The sequence below is a fragment of the Dromiciops gliroides genome, chromosome 2 (assembly GCF_019393635.1).
Source record: "Dromiciops gliroides isolate mDroGli1 chromosome 2, mDroGli1.pri, whole genome shotgun sequence".
NCBI classification, from domain to species: domain Eukaryota; kingdom Metazoa; phylum Chordata; class Mammalia; order Microbiotheria; family Microbiotheriidae; genus Dromiciops; species Dromiciops gliroides.
This window is the reverse complement of record NC_057862.1, coordinates 49,027,761-49,044,794: the sequence shown is the minus strand read 5'-3', so window position 1 is coordinate 49,044,794 and position 17,034 is coordinate 49,027,761. Positions and strand designations below refer to the sequence as shown.

The 17,034-nt window shown below is 40.9% G+C and overlaps 1 protein-coding gene across 1 annotated transcript; it reads left to right on the top strand.

Annotated features, from left to right (window-relative positions):
• Nucleotides 1–231: 231 nt before the first annotated feature.
• Nucleotides 232–15,689, top strand: LOC122739894 (cytochrome c oxidase subunit 5A, mitochondrial). The gene is made up of 5 exons (XM_043981613.1): nt 232–461; nt 10,551–10,667; nt 12,356–12,477; nt 13,288–13,411; nt 15,530–15,689. Exons 1-4 carry the CDS (start codon nt 353–355, stop codon nt 13,399–13,401), a joined length of 462 nt encoding a protein of 153 aa, XP_043837548.1. The 5' UTR covers nt 232–352; the 3' UTR covers nt 13,402–13,411; nt 15,530–15,689.
• Nucleotides 15,690–17,034: the final 1,345 nt, after the last annotated feature.

The window sequence follows — 17,034 nt, the reverse complement described above, 5'->3', positions numbered from 1 at the left end:
AGTCACGAGGCCGAGCTAAGCGGGATGCGTTTTGTCCTCCCGGTGCCGCCGTAGCCCCACCCCTTTCCTTTCGCTCTTCCCTCCCTTCCTACTCCCTCCCCACCTCACCCCACCCCCGCGGCCTCGTGGCGTCCGCAGCCACCTGCTTCCAGAGCGCGCGCGCGCACGCGCGCGCGACGCTGGCGCTAACTCGCGCCCGCATCCGCCCGTCCCGTCGGTTCCCCCTGGGCGCGCTCGGTGCCAGCCTCCTCTGTGCGCATGCGCCGCGCGCCCTCTCGTTCTCCTCAGCCTCTGTTCTGAACAGTCGGCAGTCCGTGGCTCGGGCCGTCAGTCGCTTTTGTCCGCTGTCACCATGCTGGCCGCCGCTCTCCGCCGCTGCTCTGCCTCGGTGCGCGTCCTGCTGCCGAAGCCGGGGGCTACCGTCCCCTCCTCCCTGTCGTCCTCCTCTCCTGCCGCCGCCGGTAAGGACCCGGCCCGCGCGACCCCGCGTCCTTGCGGTGACCGGAGCCGCGGCCTAGCGGCCGCCCCGGCATAACCAACATCGGCCAGGCCCGCCCGGGAGCGGCTCCGGGCCATGCTCCCTGCGCCCGCCCGCCTGCCCTTCTCCGAAGCGGGAGCTCCCGGAGGAGGGTCGCGGGTCTGGCAGCCCGGCCCGGCCCCGAGGCGCTCCCGGGAGAAGAAGGTGACATTGAGCGTCCCGGCGCGGGCGGGGCGGAGCGGAGCGCGAGGGCCGGGAGCCCCCCGCCCGAGGGGGCGTGAGAGCCGCCCGACCTTAGGGGACACCTTGAGCTGACTCGGGGACCGGCCCCCAGTGGGGGTGGGGGTGGGGTCCGCGGAGTGGCGGCTCGGAGCCGGGCTGGCCCCAAGGCGGAACCCCGCGGCGCTCAAGCCTCAGGCTGGGCCAAAACTTGGGGGGCCCCTTGGCTATCGCGGAGGTTTCCGAGCTCGCCCTCAGCCGAAACAGGAAGTTCCTGACCTGGGGTCCGAGAACTGGGGGGAAGAGGTCTTTATTTTTATCAACCTTTAGCCGAGAAGGGTGGCATCTCTTTGAGTTGTGGGGTTTTGTTTTTAAAACATTTGAGGAGGGGGCGTAGGATTTCCCAGAAAGGCCAAGAGGTGCGGGTCTAACCTAGGGAACGACCCCGGTGCCGATATTGGCGAGAGCGATTGTGCAGGAGACTGACGGAGGTGTTGGGAAAGTGACCAAAGAGGGAGACCTTGGTGCTTTCGGGCTTCGCAGACGCCCCTAAGGTTTTAAAAAGACCTCGAGCATCCACGGTTCTTTTGCTCATAAAAACTGAGGGAGGAGGCAGCAATGAAGAAGTGGCGGAACTCCAAGTGGACTTGGGTCCGCAGAACCTGGATTCTGGTCCCTGAGACTCACCCTGCTGGGTGACCTCGGACGAGGAAGCTGCTTCGTCTCCTTTGGGCATCTCCTTGTTGACATGTAAGGTCTCTTCTAGCTCCAAGGCGTTGATTAATCATTCCGTATTTATTAAGCCCCCCCCCCCCATTCTGTGATGGGGACTGGGTTTACAAATGCCGTATGTACCACAATCTTGCGAGGAGCTGACCTAACGGAGAGAGACAGCTACACAGAATACACACACGCAATAGAGAATAACGTGTCCATTAAGTACATGTTTGTTGAGTCACTTCTGACTTCTTGAACCCGTGGATCATATTGTCCATCGTGTTTTCTTGGCAAAGATACTGGAGGGGTTTGCCCATTCTTTTTTCAGTAGATGAAGGCAAACGGATTAAGTGGTTTGCCCTGGTCACGGAACTAGTAAGGGTCTGAGGTGCCTTGAACTCCAGGCCTGGTGCTCTGTTCCCTCAGCCACATAGCTGCCTACAGCTATGCAACCTACAGAATATGCAGAGCAAATACAATAGGAAGTGGTTAAATTTAAGGTCTCCTCACTGGGAATGCCCTAGCTTTGGGATCCCGAAAGAATTCATGCAGATGATGCTTGAGCTGCATCTAAAAGAAAGAGAGGCACTCTGAGATAAATAAGGAATGAGTGCATACCTAGCCTGTGGGGGACAGCAGGTGCACAAGCCCTGGAAAAGGAGATGGATTGTCTGAGGAACCTCGAAAATGTCACTTGATGTGAAATTTATCAGTTTAGAGAACTGTGCTCTGCAATGACTGGGACGTTTTCAGTTTGTGTTAAGAAACCTGACTAGGGTGTAATATGCTTTGCTAATTCCAATTTATTATCTTCAATAATGTTACTCTTGTAACTTATCTGGGAAGGTTTTATGGTAATGGCACTTTAATCCTGGAATCCCTGATGGTAATCTGTTACATTATGAAATTAGGCACTTAAGGCTGTGCATTTAAACACTGAAATCTGTAACAACTTTCTTTGAGACATCTAAGATTTGGATTGTCCGTCTCTAGAAACTTTAATTCCTCCTGTGTTTCCTGTTGTGTGTAAATTGGTATATATCAGTGATTCTCAGTCATTTTAGATAGTTTTGTATCATATTTGTCCAACTTTGTGATCATCTACCCAAAGTGTCACGTTGATATATCTAGAGAGCACTTCTATTTTGAGAAGAAATTTAAATTTTGAGGAAAGATACCCATTGGAAAGGATTTTCCTAGACTAATGTCAGGAAAGAAGGTTTGGAAATCCTTGTAGTTATCTTAATTTTTATTATGGAAATTAATTCTGTTTTTATACAATTACATCATTCATCAGGCCAGAAGCATTAAGTAAGTGCTTATTGTGTTCTGGGCTTTAGGGAATCTCCTTCCTTCTGCCCCCCACTATGAAAGCATTTACATTGCTTACTCATTAGTGAAAAGAGAACACTACAAAAAGAGGACTTTCCTATCCGGAATTTACCTCTAAAATAGGAAGGGGCAATTTAAATAATTCAAAATCCTAAACCAGGGGAGAGGGCACTGAAAATTAAGAATATTAAAATAATTTCTAAATTTTGCAAGAGACTTGAGCCAGCTAAATTTTAAGACCCTTTTTATCTTAATGTTCTCTGATTCTGTCTTCTTTCGGAAGATCTGGTTTATAAGTTTTAAAAGCATTTTATAACATTAACGATCCTAATAAGAATTTATTTACAACTTTGTGTAATTAAGGGTTTTGCAGATCTTCATTTTGACATATTGTTACTTTTCACAGTTTATGCTATCTACCTAAATAGATAAGCTTATCTAAAAAAGATTCCAGGCAAAAATGTGGCCTGAAAATCACAAGATAGTTCAGCAAGGATGCCAGAAACATAGGGGGAGGGAAGTCTCAAAGTCGATTACTTAATTTACTTTGAAGATATGAAGATGGAGGAAATGATAACTTTGACCGTAGAATCTAAAGCTGGAATGGTAGGGTAAAATTTTCATATATCCATAGTAGAACTCAGGAAAGAATTTAAGGGACCTGTGTGGTGTGTTCTACTTTTTGTTGGGGATGAGGGGAAGGATTGGCATCAAAGTTTTTCGTGGATGTTAGGAGGGATTTAGAATAACAATTTTTGTTTATATCTTAAGAGAAATGATTCTGGTCAAAGGTATTAACAAACTACATAGCCTATCCTATGAGATTTGAAGGTGCTTTACTAATGAATGTTCTTTATATCTAACAGAGCTGTGAGTGCTCCTTGCCAAGATTGGGGACAAGGAAGGGTCACACCTGGGTGTGCCATGTCTACTTATAAAATCTGTTAATCTTGAACTTTATCCCTTTTGTAAGATGGAGACTTCCTAGAAGTCTTATTAAAATGGAGGTGTTGGCTGAGGTGGGGAGGACCCTGAATTTTGGTCCTGGTTTGTGACCTGGAATAGGTCACTTTACTTCTAAACCTGTAACATGGGAATAATAATGCTTAACACTGCCTACCCCATAGGCTTCATGACACTGCCAGGAGGAAAGAGTTTTGTAAACTCTAAAGCATTATGTGAATTTTGGGCGATTTTTCATAGTTAGCATTGAGCTAGAGGGAAATAAGTTGTGTACATTTATTTTTCTAGTTAGAATCATACAGTAAAAGAAAGGAAGTCAGTGTGGTGACCTGATGGTATTATGACATTGAAAATCCTGGACGGGCTTCTGAGAATGGATTAAAGTGCTGAACAGCACTGTCTCTGCCACTTAGTGACTATAACCGTGGACAGTTCACTTTATACCCTGGGTTGAGCCCAAGTTTTCTCATTTGTGAAATGGGTCCTCCTCCCCCTTAATGATTTCTCTAATTTGAAGAACTATAAAAGAAGTTCAAGGAAGGGCAGTTAAAATATCTGCAAGCCACCTGTCAGAATATTATAGAGGAAATTTAAGAACTTGAAGTAACTTCCAGCTCAGAAATTCTGTGTAGTTGACTTTTAGATTCTCTGAGACATATTCCGGGCAATATATTAAAATGAACTTCATAGAGCTTCCTTAGGAAAGGTGAAGTGTGAGTAGTTGGATCAGAGTATCCAGGGATGGTCTTAAACACTTTAAAAATTGTGATTATAAAGAAGACTCTTGAATGTTTGTTGGATTCATTGTCAGTTCACCCCAAAGTCAAGTGGAATAAATAGAGTACGGAGAGGAAGTTGTAAAGTTGAAATTCAAACCCGGGTCCTTTGATTCCAAATACAAAGCTCACTCCATGGTGGGCCGTAGTGATAGGAACCAGACCTGTGACTGCTTGGTCTAGGAAAGTTCCTGGGAGAAAAGCGAGTATCTACTTGTATTGCTTCCATTTCCTTAGAAAAGAGTGTGGGAAGCCTCATGTGGACCTGCTACGTGTGTTATTTACTTAGCTGTGTGCTACTTCTCCTCTGTGTGGTGTTTTTGTAGCTCCTTGCTTCTGCATTTTCCTTTTCTTCTCCCTGAGCCACCTTTGGTTCCTTTAGCAGAATGACTCCTCTCACATCTGGGGCCTGGGGTAGTGGCTTTAATTTGAGCAAAGTGGGAAGTTTTCTTCCAGGGAGTTCCCTAGACCATAGTGTATCATGGAAAGAGATTTGGATCCTAAGGCATCTAGGATTGAATTTCAACTTTGCATCTTAACAACTGTATGAACTTAGGCAAAAAACTTTCTTTCTCTGGACCTCAGTTTGCATGAGGCATTGGAATTCGCTAACTAAAGCATCTTCCAGACCTAAATCCTATGTATTCCTAAAACAAATCAATAAATATTAAGTACCTACTGTGCGCCAGGCACCATGTTTACAAAAAGAGGCAAAAGACAGTCCCTGCCCTTGAGGAGCAGCTCACAATCAAATGTAGGAAGCCAGAAAGATTGTGGTATTCTGAGTTTTTTAAAATATGTAATGATATAAAGAGAAGCTTCAAGATGAAATAGATAAAACTTCAAAGTCAGGAAAGTCTAGGTTCAAATCTTAACTCTGTGACATAGTGACTGTGTGAAATTGGACAAGTCACAAGCCTCCCAGGGCCCCCAAACTTCTCTTTAAGGTTGCTCTACAACATTTGTCCACCTGCATTGGTAGGAGGAATTTCCTTATTGGAAATTCCCTATGTCAATTAAATTAAAGGCCATAAAAGGTCCTTTACAATACATACATTCCCTCTTCTGAGCTTCACCCAAACCCTCTGTGGTAGGTAGGACTAATAGTAATGCATCTATTTATAGATGAGGAAAGCGAGACTCAAGGAGATTTGTTTGCCCAATATCACAGAACTAATACGTGACAGAGCTGAGACTCAAACTCAAGTCTTGTATGATCAGTGCTTTTTCTAATACATCACGCTGCCTAGATTTTCACTTGATGAATTTAGATTAGTAAAAGAAAAAGATTTTGGTTCCTGTTTTGGTCAGACAGATTTTCTGGAATTACCAGTTATAGACCTTAATTGGGAATATTTATTTATTTATTTATTTTTTTTAGTGAGGCAGTTGGGGTTAAGTGACTTGCCCAGGGTCACACAGCTAGTAATTAATTGGGAATTTTTAAGGTAATATGCCTTTATAGGATATAGTGTAGAACTGTTTTGTGAACAAAAGTGTATTTCTGTCAGGATTTATCTCAGGCAGGTTGACTTATTTGCCCTGATTTAACTGTCTAGTTGAAACAATGAAGTTTTTTTTAATGCTTTTAGTAAGATAGAGCCACAAAGGAAATGCAACAGAACTATCTTACCAATGATGGTGGACATGCCAGTTAACACCTTCATAAACTACAACTTTAAAAGCATTTTAGAATCCAGTTTTACACCATTTCAAAGAAAGGGGGTTACCAAATAATTAGGAAAAAACCACATACAATGTCACCAACAAAAAAGGCTGTTGAAGAGACTAACCACACATAGGCCTATTTTCTTATCTCTAAAATCTTTTAGAAAGATGTATACACATATTGAGAATCTTTGAAAATACAAGAAGACTGTAGTTGGGTTTTTATACTATTTTCTGTTGTAGAACACTTCTTTATAATCACACAGTTGACTGAACAGTATAGAGATGATCATTCTATGTTTTTTCACTTTAAGAAAGTGTTTAGTCATAGCAAATTCATCTTTGGAAGCTCTCCAACAACTTATTTCCAATATAGCTGTAGCAGCAAGGCACCTTGAAGATGACACAGGAGATGGAATGTGCCAAGCAAGTCAAACCACAGCTACCATTTCCCCGAAGATTCTGATGGGAGTAGCCCAAGACCTTGAACCCAAGGTCCTTGGGAATATCAGTTCCTCCTTCCAATTCTCCACACCCGTCAGTAAGGGGAACAGTCATTCTGGAGAAAGGGGCCAACTTTCCTTGCCAACACCAACTGCCGACCAGCTGTCACTCTCAGGAAAGTAAGCCCAAGAAACCCAGTCCTGCTTTCAAAGCAATCATCATCTCTGTGGATGAAACCCTAGAGATAACTTTTGTTTGTTGAGCTTCTGTTTATCAGTCTCAAGCAAGTCTTAAAGCAGGCAGGAGTAGGTTTGCAAAAGATGTTCATCATGTGTCAAGGATGTTCTGCATAGACTCCAGGTAGAAGACATGAAGTCTTCCTGATGTTTCTGTTTGCAGGTGACATGCTGGTTGCATCAAGACCCAGAATACTGTAGGGACTTCCCAATGAGGCCTACAGATATTCAAAAAAAGATTGGCCTGATAACCCACTTTTTAAAAAATAATTAATTAATTTTTAAGTGAGGCAATTGGGGCTAAGTGACTTGCCCAGGGTCACACAGCTAGTAAATGTTAAGTGTCTGAGGCCAGATTTGAACTCAGGTACTCCTGACTCCAGGGCTGGTGCTCTATCCACTGTGCCACCTAGCTGCCCCTAAATGAATTTTTAAAATGCTTATTGCCAGGATTGGGACATGCAATTGATTGGACAGCCCCCTGATTTAGTTCATCAGTACATAGTTCTTAGCTATGTACTGTGGATGGACAATGAACTGGACCTAAGATTGAATCAGAAAAAAGGCTGCAATTACGTTTGGGAAATGAGGCAGCATGTTCAATGAGTCCAGATTGCTCTCTAATAGAAAAAAATGTTTTAATTATGGACATTCTCCCAGTGATGTTTATATGACTGAGTCTTTGAACTCCATAGTATCTGGAGAAATAAAATGGCAGGTAACACAAAGGACAATGGAGAAGATGGTTAGGAGGAGGGAGTGGTCTAAAAGTACATCTTCAATGATACCTCCTGAACAAGCAGTAGTCTGGGGAATATTGTCAAGGAAATAGGAGAAAAGGAGGGTGAACCATTAGTGTCACAAAAGCCAAGTAATAAACACGTATTCAGAAAGGGTGTGCTGGTGGCCACGAAATGTTAAGAAGGCCTCTGACAGATCTTCTGGGAAGTACTTTGGAAAGCACATGAACAAGAATTTCAGGGGATGACAAGGTGAAGGCTGAGTACAAACTGTACCAGAAGAAAGACCCATATAGTTGACATAGTTTAAAGTGTTGAAGCCAGTTTTTATAATAGATTATTTATAAATAATATTGTCTTGAGATTAGATTTCATTATATTATTTGAAGTCATGTTTTATGCCACCTATCTCACTGCTCCTTTATCTCCATTGCTAGATCCTGCTCCTGAGCACGTCCTCCAACCTTTGTCCTGACTTTCTTCTCACTTTATACGATTTCATTCGGCGATCTCATCAGCTCCCAAGGATGTAATTACCATTAATATGCTGATGATTCTCAAATCTATCTTTCCTGACCTCCAATCTTTCATCTCCAGCTAGATGTCCAGTAGACATCTTTTGGGGGGGGGGCAGGGCAATGAGGGTTAAGTGACTTGCCCAAGGTCACACAGCTAGTAAGTGTCAAGTGTCTGAGGCCATATTTGAACTCGGGTCCTCCTGAATCCAGGGCTGGTGCTTTATCCACTGCACCACCTAGCTGCCCCCCCCCCAGTAGACATCTTAAACTTAATATATCCCAAACAGAATACATTCACTTACAGTAAACCCTCCTCTATTACTGTAGAGGGTAACAGTTCCCCAGGCTCACAATCTTGAAGACATCCTGGGCTGCTCACTATCTCTCACCCCCCACCCCCACCCCTATCCAGTCTGTTGCCAAGGCCTGTCAATTTCACCTTTGTAAGATCTCAAATAAATATCCTTTCCTCTGACACTGCTATGATTCTAGTACAGACCTGCATCCCCTCATGCCTGAACTATTGCAGTAGCCTGCTGGTGGGTTGGCCTGCCTCAAGTCTCCATTCCAGTCCATTCTCCATTCAGACACTGAAATGATTTTCTTAAGTGCAGGCCCAATCATGTCACTCCTCCACTCAATAAACTCCAGTGATTCCCTCTTGCCTCCAAGTTCAAATACAAAATACACTGTTTGCCATTCAGAGCCCTTCATAACCATATCTCCCTCCTATCTTTCCAGTCTTCTTACCTGTATTTCCTTTCATATACTCTTTGGTCCAGTGACACTGGCCTCCTGGTTGTTCTATAAACAAAACATTCTATCTCTTTAAATTCTAACTAAAATACTACCTTCTAAAGGAAGCCTTCCCCAGTCTCTCTTAATTCTGGTGTCTTTTATAAATACATTTTTTTCCTACATATAGCTTGCTTTGTATTTGTTTGTTGTCTCCCCTGTTAGATTGTAAGCTCCTTGAGGGTAGAAACTGTCTTTTTGTATCCCCAGACTTTAGCACTGTGCCTGTCACACAGTAGGCACTTAATAAATGTTTATTGATTGATTGATCTCCCTCATTTTACAGATAATGAAACTTAGGTCCAGAAATACTGTGATTTATCTTCCCAGAGTCACAACTACTGGGCCTCTTATATGTTTCTCAAAACTTCAACTGCATTGCAAGTGCTTAGTTTTTAAGTAACAGAATTCTTTGCAGTTGGTGTAGTGGAATGATCACTTAGTTGGGAAACTTATGTTTAAAACTCTGATCCTCAAAGAATGGGATGATACTTAAAAGTATTTCCCTCTAGAAATGCAACAAAAGTACATTTCCATTATTAGGTCAAATGAAACTCATTGCAGATAGCACTGAATGGTATGGTCAGTTATCAAGTAGAGATCTTGTTCAATAATCGAATTGCTTACCTAAAAGCAGTGTTCTTAAAAATAAAATTAAAATAAAAGCAATGTTCTTTTATCTAGCCACATAAACAGGCATTTTGTTTTTTATGTCACAAATCATTTCTGGGAATATCCCTATTCCTCCAAACCTCCTTGATGGAATTATTTTGTGTTGTGTAACTAAGAAAAAAACCAGCTAATCAAAAACGCCTGGTACAGTAATTGCATCTCACAATGTGGAACATATTGTACATCGATACAGTTCCCCACCTTACTTTTGAGAGGGGAAGGTGTGTTTCATTATTTATTCTCCCAAGCTTATTACTGGTTTTTCAGTTGCTCAATTTGGCTTGCTTTCTTAGTAGCTCATTAACTCCTATTTTGTGAAATATTTTCAGAACTAGATTTGAAGGGGCAGCTAGGTGGTGCAGTGGATAGAGCACCTGGAGTCAGGAGCCCTGGAGTCAGGAGTACCTGAGTTCAAATTCGGCCTCAGACACTTAATACTTACTAGCTGTGTGACCCTGGGCAAGTCACTTAACCCCAATTGCCTCACCAAAAAAAAAAAACTAGATTTGAATAATTTTATGACTATTGGGTCTGTTTCAAAATACTTAAAATACTCATATAGCACATCAGGCTGTACTTCGTAAGTCAAAGGAACGAAAATTTACCGTTGAATCTGGGCTTCTTAAAAATAGGAAATGCAATTTATTGGAGACTTCCTGGCCTTCAGCTTAGCCTTCTTTCCATTAAATCATATTTCCTCTCCATGTCTATTTAGTTCATTGGTTTCATATTCAGGTGCTATTGAGTAATCGAAAGGGGAAAATTATTTTTTTTATTTGAATTGTTAGGGGATTGTTTATTAGGACCAAATGTTAAAGAATGGGGGGGAAATGATGATGTGTTCTTGTTTTCCTAACTGATGTGTTTACTGTTTAAATCCTAGTCCTTAGAAACTTTATAATATTGAAATACATTTTGAAATTTTCTTTTTTTCAGATGATATGGATATTTTAGGTGTTTTAGCATTTTAAAAATATCCTTTCTCTTTGCAGCTATCCAGTCAGCTCGCTGCTATTCCCATGGGTCTCATGAGACAGATGAGGAATTTGATGCTCGCTGGGTGACATACTTCAGCAAACCAGATCTTGATGCCTGGGAATTACGAAAAGGTATGAATTATGATGTGACCATAAGCTGATTTTGGTGAGAGAGATTAAACTACTTCATATTTGTAGGCTGCTAGGATAGAATACATCTAGTCTTTGTGACATCAACACTGGTAAAAAGTAAGTGATTAGGAGCCAAGCAAAACTTTTATACTTTTATATCTTACAAAACAGAGATGGCAACCATGACCAGATTAAAATGCATTTGGGAAACATTTAACAAAATAAATAAAAATTGAATACAACATATTGTTAATATTTGGTTTTCTAAGTCGTCATGCATCTGCAGGTATTCATAAATGGTTTAGTGTCTCCCATTCCTTTTTGAGTTTGCTATTCTATAAAATATCACACAAGGCTACTCCCTTTGGAGAGATTTGTACCTTGAAACAACTCAGAAAAGCTCTTGGAAGTTTTTTTTATTGCCTTCTAGAAGATTTTTTTGGGGGGGGGTCACATGTTTTGAGTTGCCCATGCAATATAAATATTAAAAGTTGGTCAGTACTTATATTTTCTTAATTTAAAGAAATTCAACACTAGTTAAATGGAAGTAGTAGTTTACTGCTTCATGTGTAATCAGTGGGTATGATTTCCTTCAAAAGCTATTTTTTTTAAGTGCCTAATGTTTTAGTGTGTTTTTTCCCCTCTTAATGGTATTTTTTTTTTCAATTACATGTAAAGACAATTTTCAACATGCATTTTTGTAAGATCTCTCCCTCCTCCCTTCCGAAGCCAGCAAGCAATCTGATATAGGTTATACAGGACAATCATGTTAAGCATATTTTCACATTAGTCATGTTATGAGAGAAGAATCAGAACAAAAGGAAAAAACCACAAGAAAGAAGAAACAAACAAAAAACAACAAAAGTGAAAACAGCATGCTTTAATCTGCATTCAGCTCCACAGTTCTTTTTCTGAATGTGGAGAGCATTTTCCATCATGAATCTTTTGCCATTGTCTTGGATTATTGTATTGCTGTTGTTACTATGTGCAATATTCTCCTGGTTCTGTTCATTTCTAAAATCCCTAGTGTTTTATCTTTTTTTTTCTTTTTTTTCTTTTTTTGCGAGGCAGTGGGGCTTATGTGACTTGCCCAGGATCACATAGCTAGTAAATGTCAAGTGTCTGAGGCCAGACCTGAACAAAGGTCCTCCTGAATCCAGGGTGGGCACTCTATCTACTGAGCCACCTAGCTGCCCCAGTCACTAATGTTTTAAGAAAGAAGTATAATGACTTAATCCTTTTTCTTTCAGGAATATTAACCATTGAGTGATCTTAGAATAGGTATGATGAAAAGGGAAAAAAAAGTTTTCCATTGAAAGACTATTAAGTTATCTTTGTGATGTATGTTGTATAAAGTGAAAATAGTATAACTGTACATTTTTAGGGTTTGTTACCTGTGAAATGGCACTTGGGCTTTACATTTACATTATGTTCCAGCTGTAAATCATATCCCATAAACCAAACTAACAATAATCCATTAATGTAGTTCAAAGAACACTAAAACAGTAATTTGGAAACTGGAATCTTAGTCCTAACTCTGACCTTGGCTAAGTCTGTTCCAGGGCTCCAGTTTTCATCAGTATAAGACAGGTGAACTGGGTAGTCTCTGAGGTTCCTTTTAGTTCCATGATTTTTATCAGATGGACATGTTTAATGTTATTGTCCCCCCTTTATGTTTAATCTAATAGGAATGAATACATTGGTTGGCTACGACCTGGTTCCAGAACCCAAAATCATTGATGCTGCTTTGAGGGCATGCAGGCGACTAGATGATTTTGCTAGTGCAGTTCGCATTCTAGAAGTTGTAAAGGTCAGTGAAATAGTAGTTGGCCTGAGAATTCTTTTGTTGGGTTATGGGTTTGTACTGTGTTTCAGTGTTGTGTTTGTATTGTGTTGTGTTTAAGTATTTGTTAAAATAACTGCGTAAAGCTATCTCAGAATTTGTAAATGAGAAAAGAATAGCCAAGTTAAATTTTTCTATGTTTATTTAACTTGAGAAAGGGTTGCTATATGAGGAAAATAGGTTTCTTTACAAAGTAGAACTTTGCCAAAACTCTAATCCCAGAAATGAATGGCCTCAGGACACAATTTTCCAAGAAAAGACGCCATTGTGTTATTATAACAACAACCCAAAAAAAAAACCCAGAGTCTACACAAGGAAAGAATGAAATTGCTTTATCTTAAATGAAAGGGATAATTATGGGTTCTGGTGGCTATCAGTCCATTCAACACTAGAGCTAATTGAATTATGGACTCAAATTAGAGGGAAATTAAAATATTTTTTCTCTGTTGATTCAATTATAAATGTTGCCTGCTGGGTACATTTGACTGCCTTCACAAAGTTTTCTGTCATCACTACCTTCCTGGCATGTGTTCTTAAACATCTAATTAGCATATTCCAATTGGTAAAATTATTCCTAGGATATCATAAATTTTACCTTGCACGTTTAAATTCTGCAGTAGTTTGTCTTTAGTGAAACTAACTACTCACTGACCAAACTGATCCTAAGTGGGATTGGAAGCTCTACTCTAGATGTATTAGTTGTATGTAATATCAGGCTACTTTTGTTACCTGTACTGTGCCCATTAAATTAAACAGATTTTTTATTCTTGTTATTAGGACAAAGCAGGACCTCATAAGGAAATCTACCCCTATATTATCCAGGAACTTAGACCAACTTTAGATGAATTGGGAATCTCTACTCCAGAAGAATTGGGCCTGGACAAAGCATAAACTCTCATCGGTAAGGAACAGCAGTAAAAATAAGTAGTTTTCTACCACCTTTATGTATTCTAAAAATGACCTGGTCAATTCTATACCCCATGAAGCAAGAGGAGATGAACATTGAGTAGGAGGACCCCTGGAGGGCAGAATGTTCAGTATGCTTTGACAACTGAGTAAAGAGGTTCCTTCAACTCCTCATCCCACCCCCCAAAGAAACCCAACACTATACTACCTTTAAAAAAGGTTCAAGAAAAAAAAATTTTTTTAAAAAAAGGTTCAAGAGACAATTTCTGGGTTTTAATCATTTTATTAATAATGCCAGCATTATAATAAAAGAAGGGTCATTTAGACCAAAGACTATCATGGTAGGATGAGGCATACATGTCCTTTTGGAAGAGGTGTGTTACAATCAACTCTGACTGACTACCAGTTAGTGAGAGAATGAATATTATAATGAGGGGCTGGACCTGAATTTAGATTACATCATTTACTTGGATTCAGCCTGGGCTACCTATTCAAAAAATTTATCCCCACCCAAAGCTGAGTATAACACAAAAGTCGCCCCACCTGGGTGGGGTTTGGATAGAGGAGGTTATCAACCTTCAGAAACAGGTCTTGAAAGTAAAGAAGAAAGGGGGGATCTGAATCTCCCCAAATCATTGGTTATTAATAATACTTTATTTTATTGGCTAAAAGACAATTGAAGAGTGCACTGTACAGGTTCGTGGAGTAAATTGTTATCACAAATGCCCTTTCACTAATGTTTCTGTAAAGAACTAACTTTAAGTTTGATACTGCCCAAGTTAGAATTGAACAGCTGCATATTTGAGGGAATTTAGACTTGGGGGTCTTCTGTAGAAAGAGAAATAAAAAGAAAGATCTATAACCAATAGACATTGAGATGTCAAGGCATTCACCCAGACAACTCCTATTTCCAAGATTAAAATAGCAAGACTTTAAGTGTTTAGTTTTTCTTAAGTGTTTATTTTCTAATAGTAACAGCAGGAATTGGAGGAGGGGAGGGGAACAAGCACTTATTATGCATCTACCTACTATGCATTATGCCAAGAATTCTTAATATTTCATTTGATCCTCACAACAACCCTGGGAGGTACTATTATTATCCCCATTTTGCAGTTGAGAAAATTGAGGCAAACAAAGGTTAAGTAACTTGCCAGAGTCATAACAGCTAGTTGTCTTAAGGCCAGATTTGAACTCCAGTCTTACTTATTCCAGGCCCAGCACCATACACTGGGCTTAGGGATAGAAACTACACCGGTGTACAGGTATTTTTGTTTTTGTTTTTGTTTTTCGCTTTGGGGCAGTGAGGGTTAAGTGACTTGCCCAGGGTCACACAACTAGTAATTGTCAAGTGTCTGAGGTTGGATTTGAACTCAGGTCCTCCTGAATCCAGGGCTGGTGCTTTATCCACTTTGCCACCCAGCTGCCCCACCCTGCCCTGCTGTACAGGTTTTAATAAAAATGGAATCAGTTAAAATTACTTAGTAGATATGCACTATTCAAGCAGGTAAGTGAGCAATAACCAGTGAATCTCATTATGTTGTCATTAATTATTAATAATTCATATTTATATGGTGATTTGCAGCTTATAAACACAAGCAAGTGAAATGCAGGTATGAATGAACTACAACTAGCTTCGTTCCAAGTCATACATGTACATTGAGTTGCCTTAATGTTTGAGCATTTAAGAAAGCTAGTTTAGTTCAGCAGACATTAAGCACCTATAGTATGCAAAGCATAATTCTTCTGGAATCACTTTGCCCTATAAATGCTTTGCATATAGTCTCCTTACCAATATTGTCAGACGTGTATTTGTAGATAGTTCTATATTGCCCATAGGGAGCTCAAGAAACTGTCAAAAGTAATTTGTTTTGGGGCAGCTAGGTAGCACAGTGGATAAAGCACTGGCCCTGGATTCAGGAGGACCTGAGTTCAAATCCGACCTCAGACACTTGACACTTGCTAGCTGTGTGACCCTGGGCAAGTCACTTAACCCTCATTGCCCCACAAAAACAAAAAAACAAAATGAGAATAAATGATTAAGGCAGATAAGCCAGGAGCTCAAGAAGAGGCATACATGCTACTTGTTAATTCTTTTCCTTTTTTTCTCTTTCAGATGGGCTTCCTAAGGATTTATTGGTAATGCTACTTGATTATACACATTTACCTGGAGATGCTGATGATAAAATATTATTTGAACATGTTTTTCTTTATTGAGTCCCAGTCTGTATAATATTTACTTGGACCTTAATGAAAGAGAAACAGTTTGAACTTAAGCAGTTGTTACCTGTGTTTACATTTTTTTTAAATTGTCATTAGTCGGGGCAGCTAGGTGGCACAGTGGATAGAGCACTGGCCCTGGAGTCAGGAGTACCTGAGTTCAAATCCGGACTCAGACACTTAACACTTACTAGCTGTGTGACCCTGGGCAAGTCACTTTACCCCAGTTGCCTCACTAAAAAAAAAAATTGTCATTAGTCAGTCATGTTCAACTCTTCATGACCCCATGGGTGTTTTCTTAGCAAAGATACTAGAGTGATTTGCCTCTTCCTTCTCTGGCTCCTTTTACAAATGAGGTAACAAAGAGGATTAAATGACTTGCCCAGGGTCACAGAACTAGGAAGTTTCTGAGGCTGGATGTGAATTCATGAAGATGAGTCTTCCTGAGTCCAAGCTCAGTTCTCCATGCACTGTGCCACCTAGAAGTCCCCATTAAAAAATTGGAGGATTGGGCAGCTAGGTGGCACAGTAGATAAAGCACCGGCCCTGGTGGACCTAAATTCAAATCCGGCCTCAGACACTTGACACTTACTAGCTGTATGACCCTGGGCAAGTCACTTAACCCTCATTGCCCCACCCAAAAAAAAAAAACCTGGAGGATCAAATAATTGGCCTAAGCCTGTCGGGGTAGAGGTCCAATGCCCTAACGACAGGGGTTAGGATTGGAGACAATTAATCATTGACACATCAGCACCACATTATGTGTGATAAACTATGTGTGCTTTATTATCCAGGATAGCTCAGTATTTATAGCAGAAAGCCATAAAGAAATCAAATAAGGTCTCTGCTAGAATAATTCTAAGAGAATAAGAGTAATTTTTCAACTTTTCAGCCTTGACCTGGCAGAACCTGTTCTAGGCTTAGGCAGAGCAAGGTTTGTACAGCTGAGTCTTCAGACCGCTGGCGGGCCAGCCAAGCATTGTCTCAGGAATTCAGGCCTTGACCACAAAGTTTCCTAGGAGACTTGCTGCTTCAGTGACCACGGCCCAAGCCTGAGGAGGGGGAACTCAATCAGAGGGACGACAGAGAGCTTTCTGGGTTTGCCACATAGGCCTAATAGGTTAAAAGTTGTGCAAAATCTTGACATTTCCTTGTACACTGGGCTGCTGGGGATGATTTCAGGAAAGAGGACTGTGTAGTTCTCATGTAGAATTGGTTGAGATTGTATGGAGCAAACTGCCTCAGTTTACCCAAATAACTCGAGGAGACCACCAAATCAAGCAGAGACAGATTTATTACATCCTCATGAGGACAGGCAAAACCCAATTACACATTGAAGTCTTGCAAAGATATGCCCAATCCTCTAGGTTTTTATAGTAATCTTGAAAAGGACTGTCCCCA

Excerpts from the sequence above, each read along its gene's own strand:
- LOC122739894 (XM_043981613.1), top strand. The coding sequence starts at position 353 with ATGCTGGCCGCCGCTCTCCGCCGCTGCTCTGCCTCGGTGCGCGTCCTG. Across the intron at positions 10,668-12,355 it reads TGCCTGGGAATTACGAAAAG|GAATGAATACATTGGTTGGC; the intron begins GTATGAATTATG and ends TTAATCTAATAG. Across the intron at positions 12,478-13,287 it reads GCATTCTAGAAGTTGTAAAG|GACAAAGCAGGACCTCATAA; the intron begins GTCAGTGAAATA and ends TCTTGTTATTAG.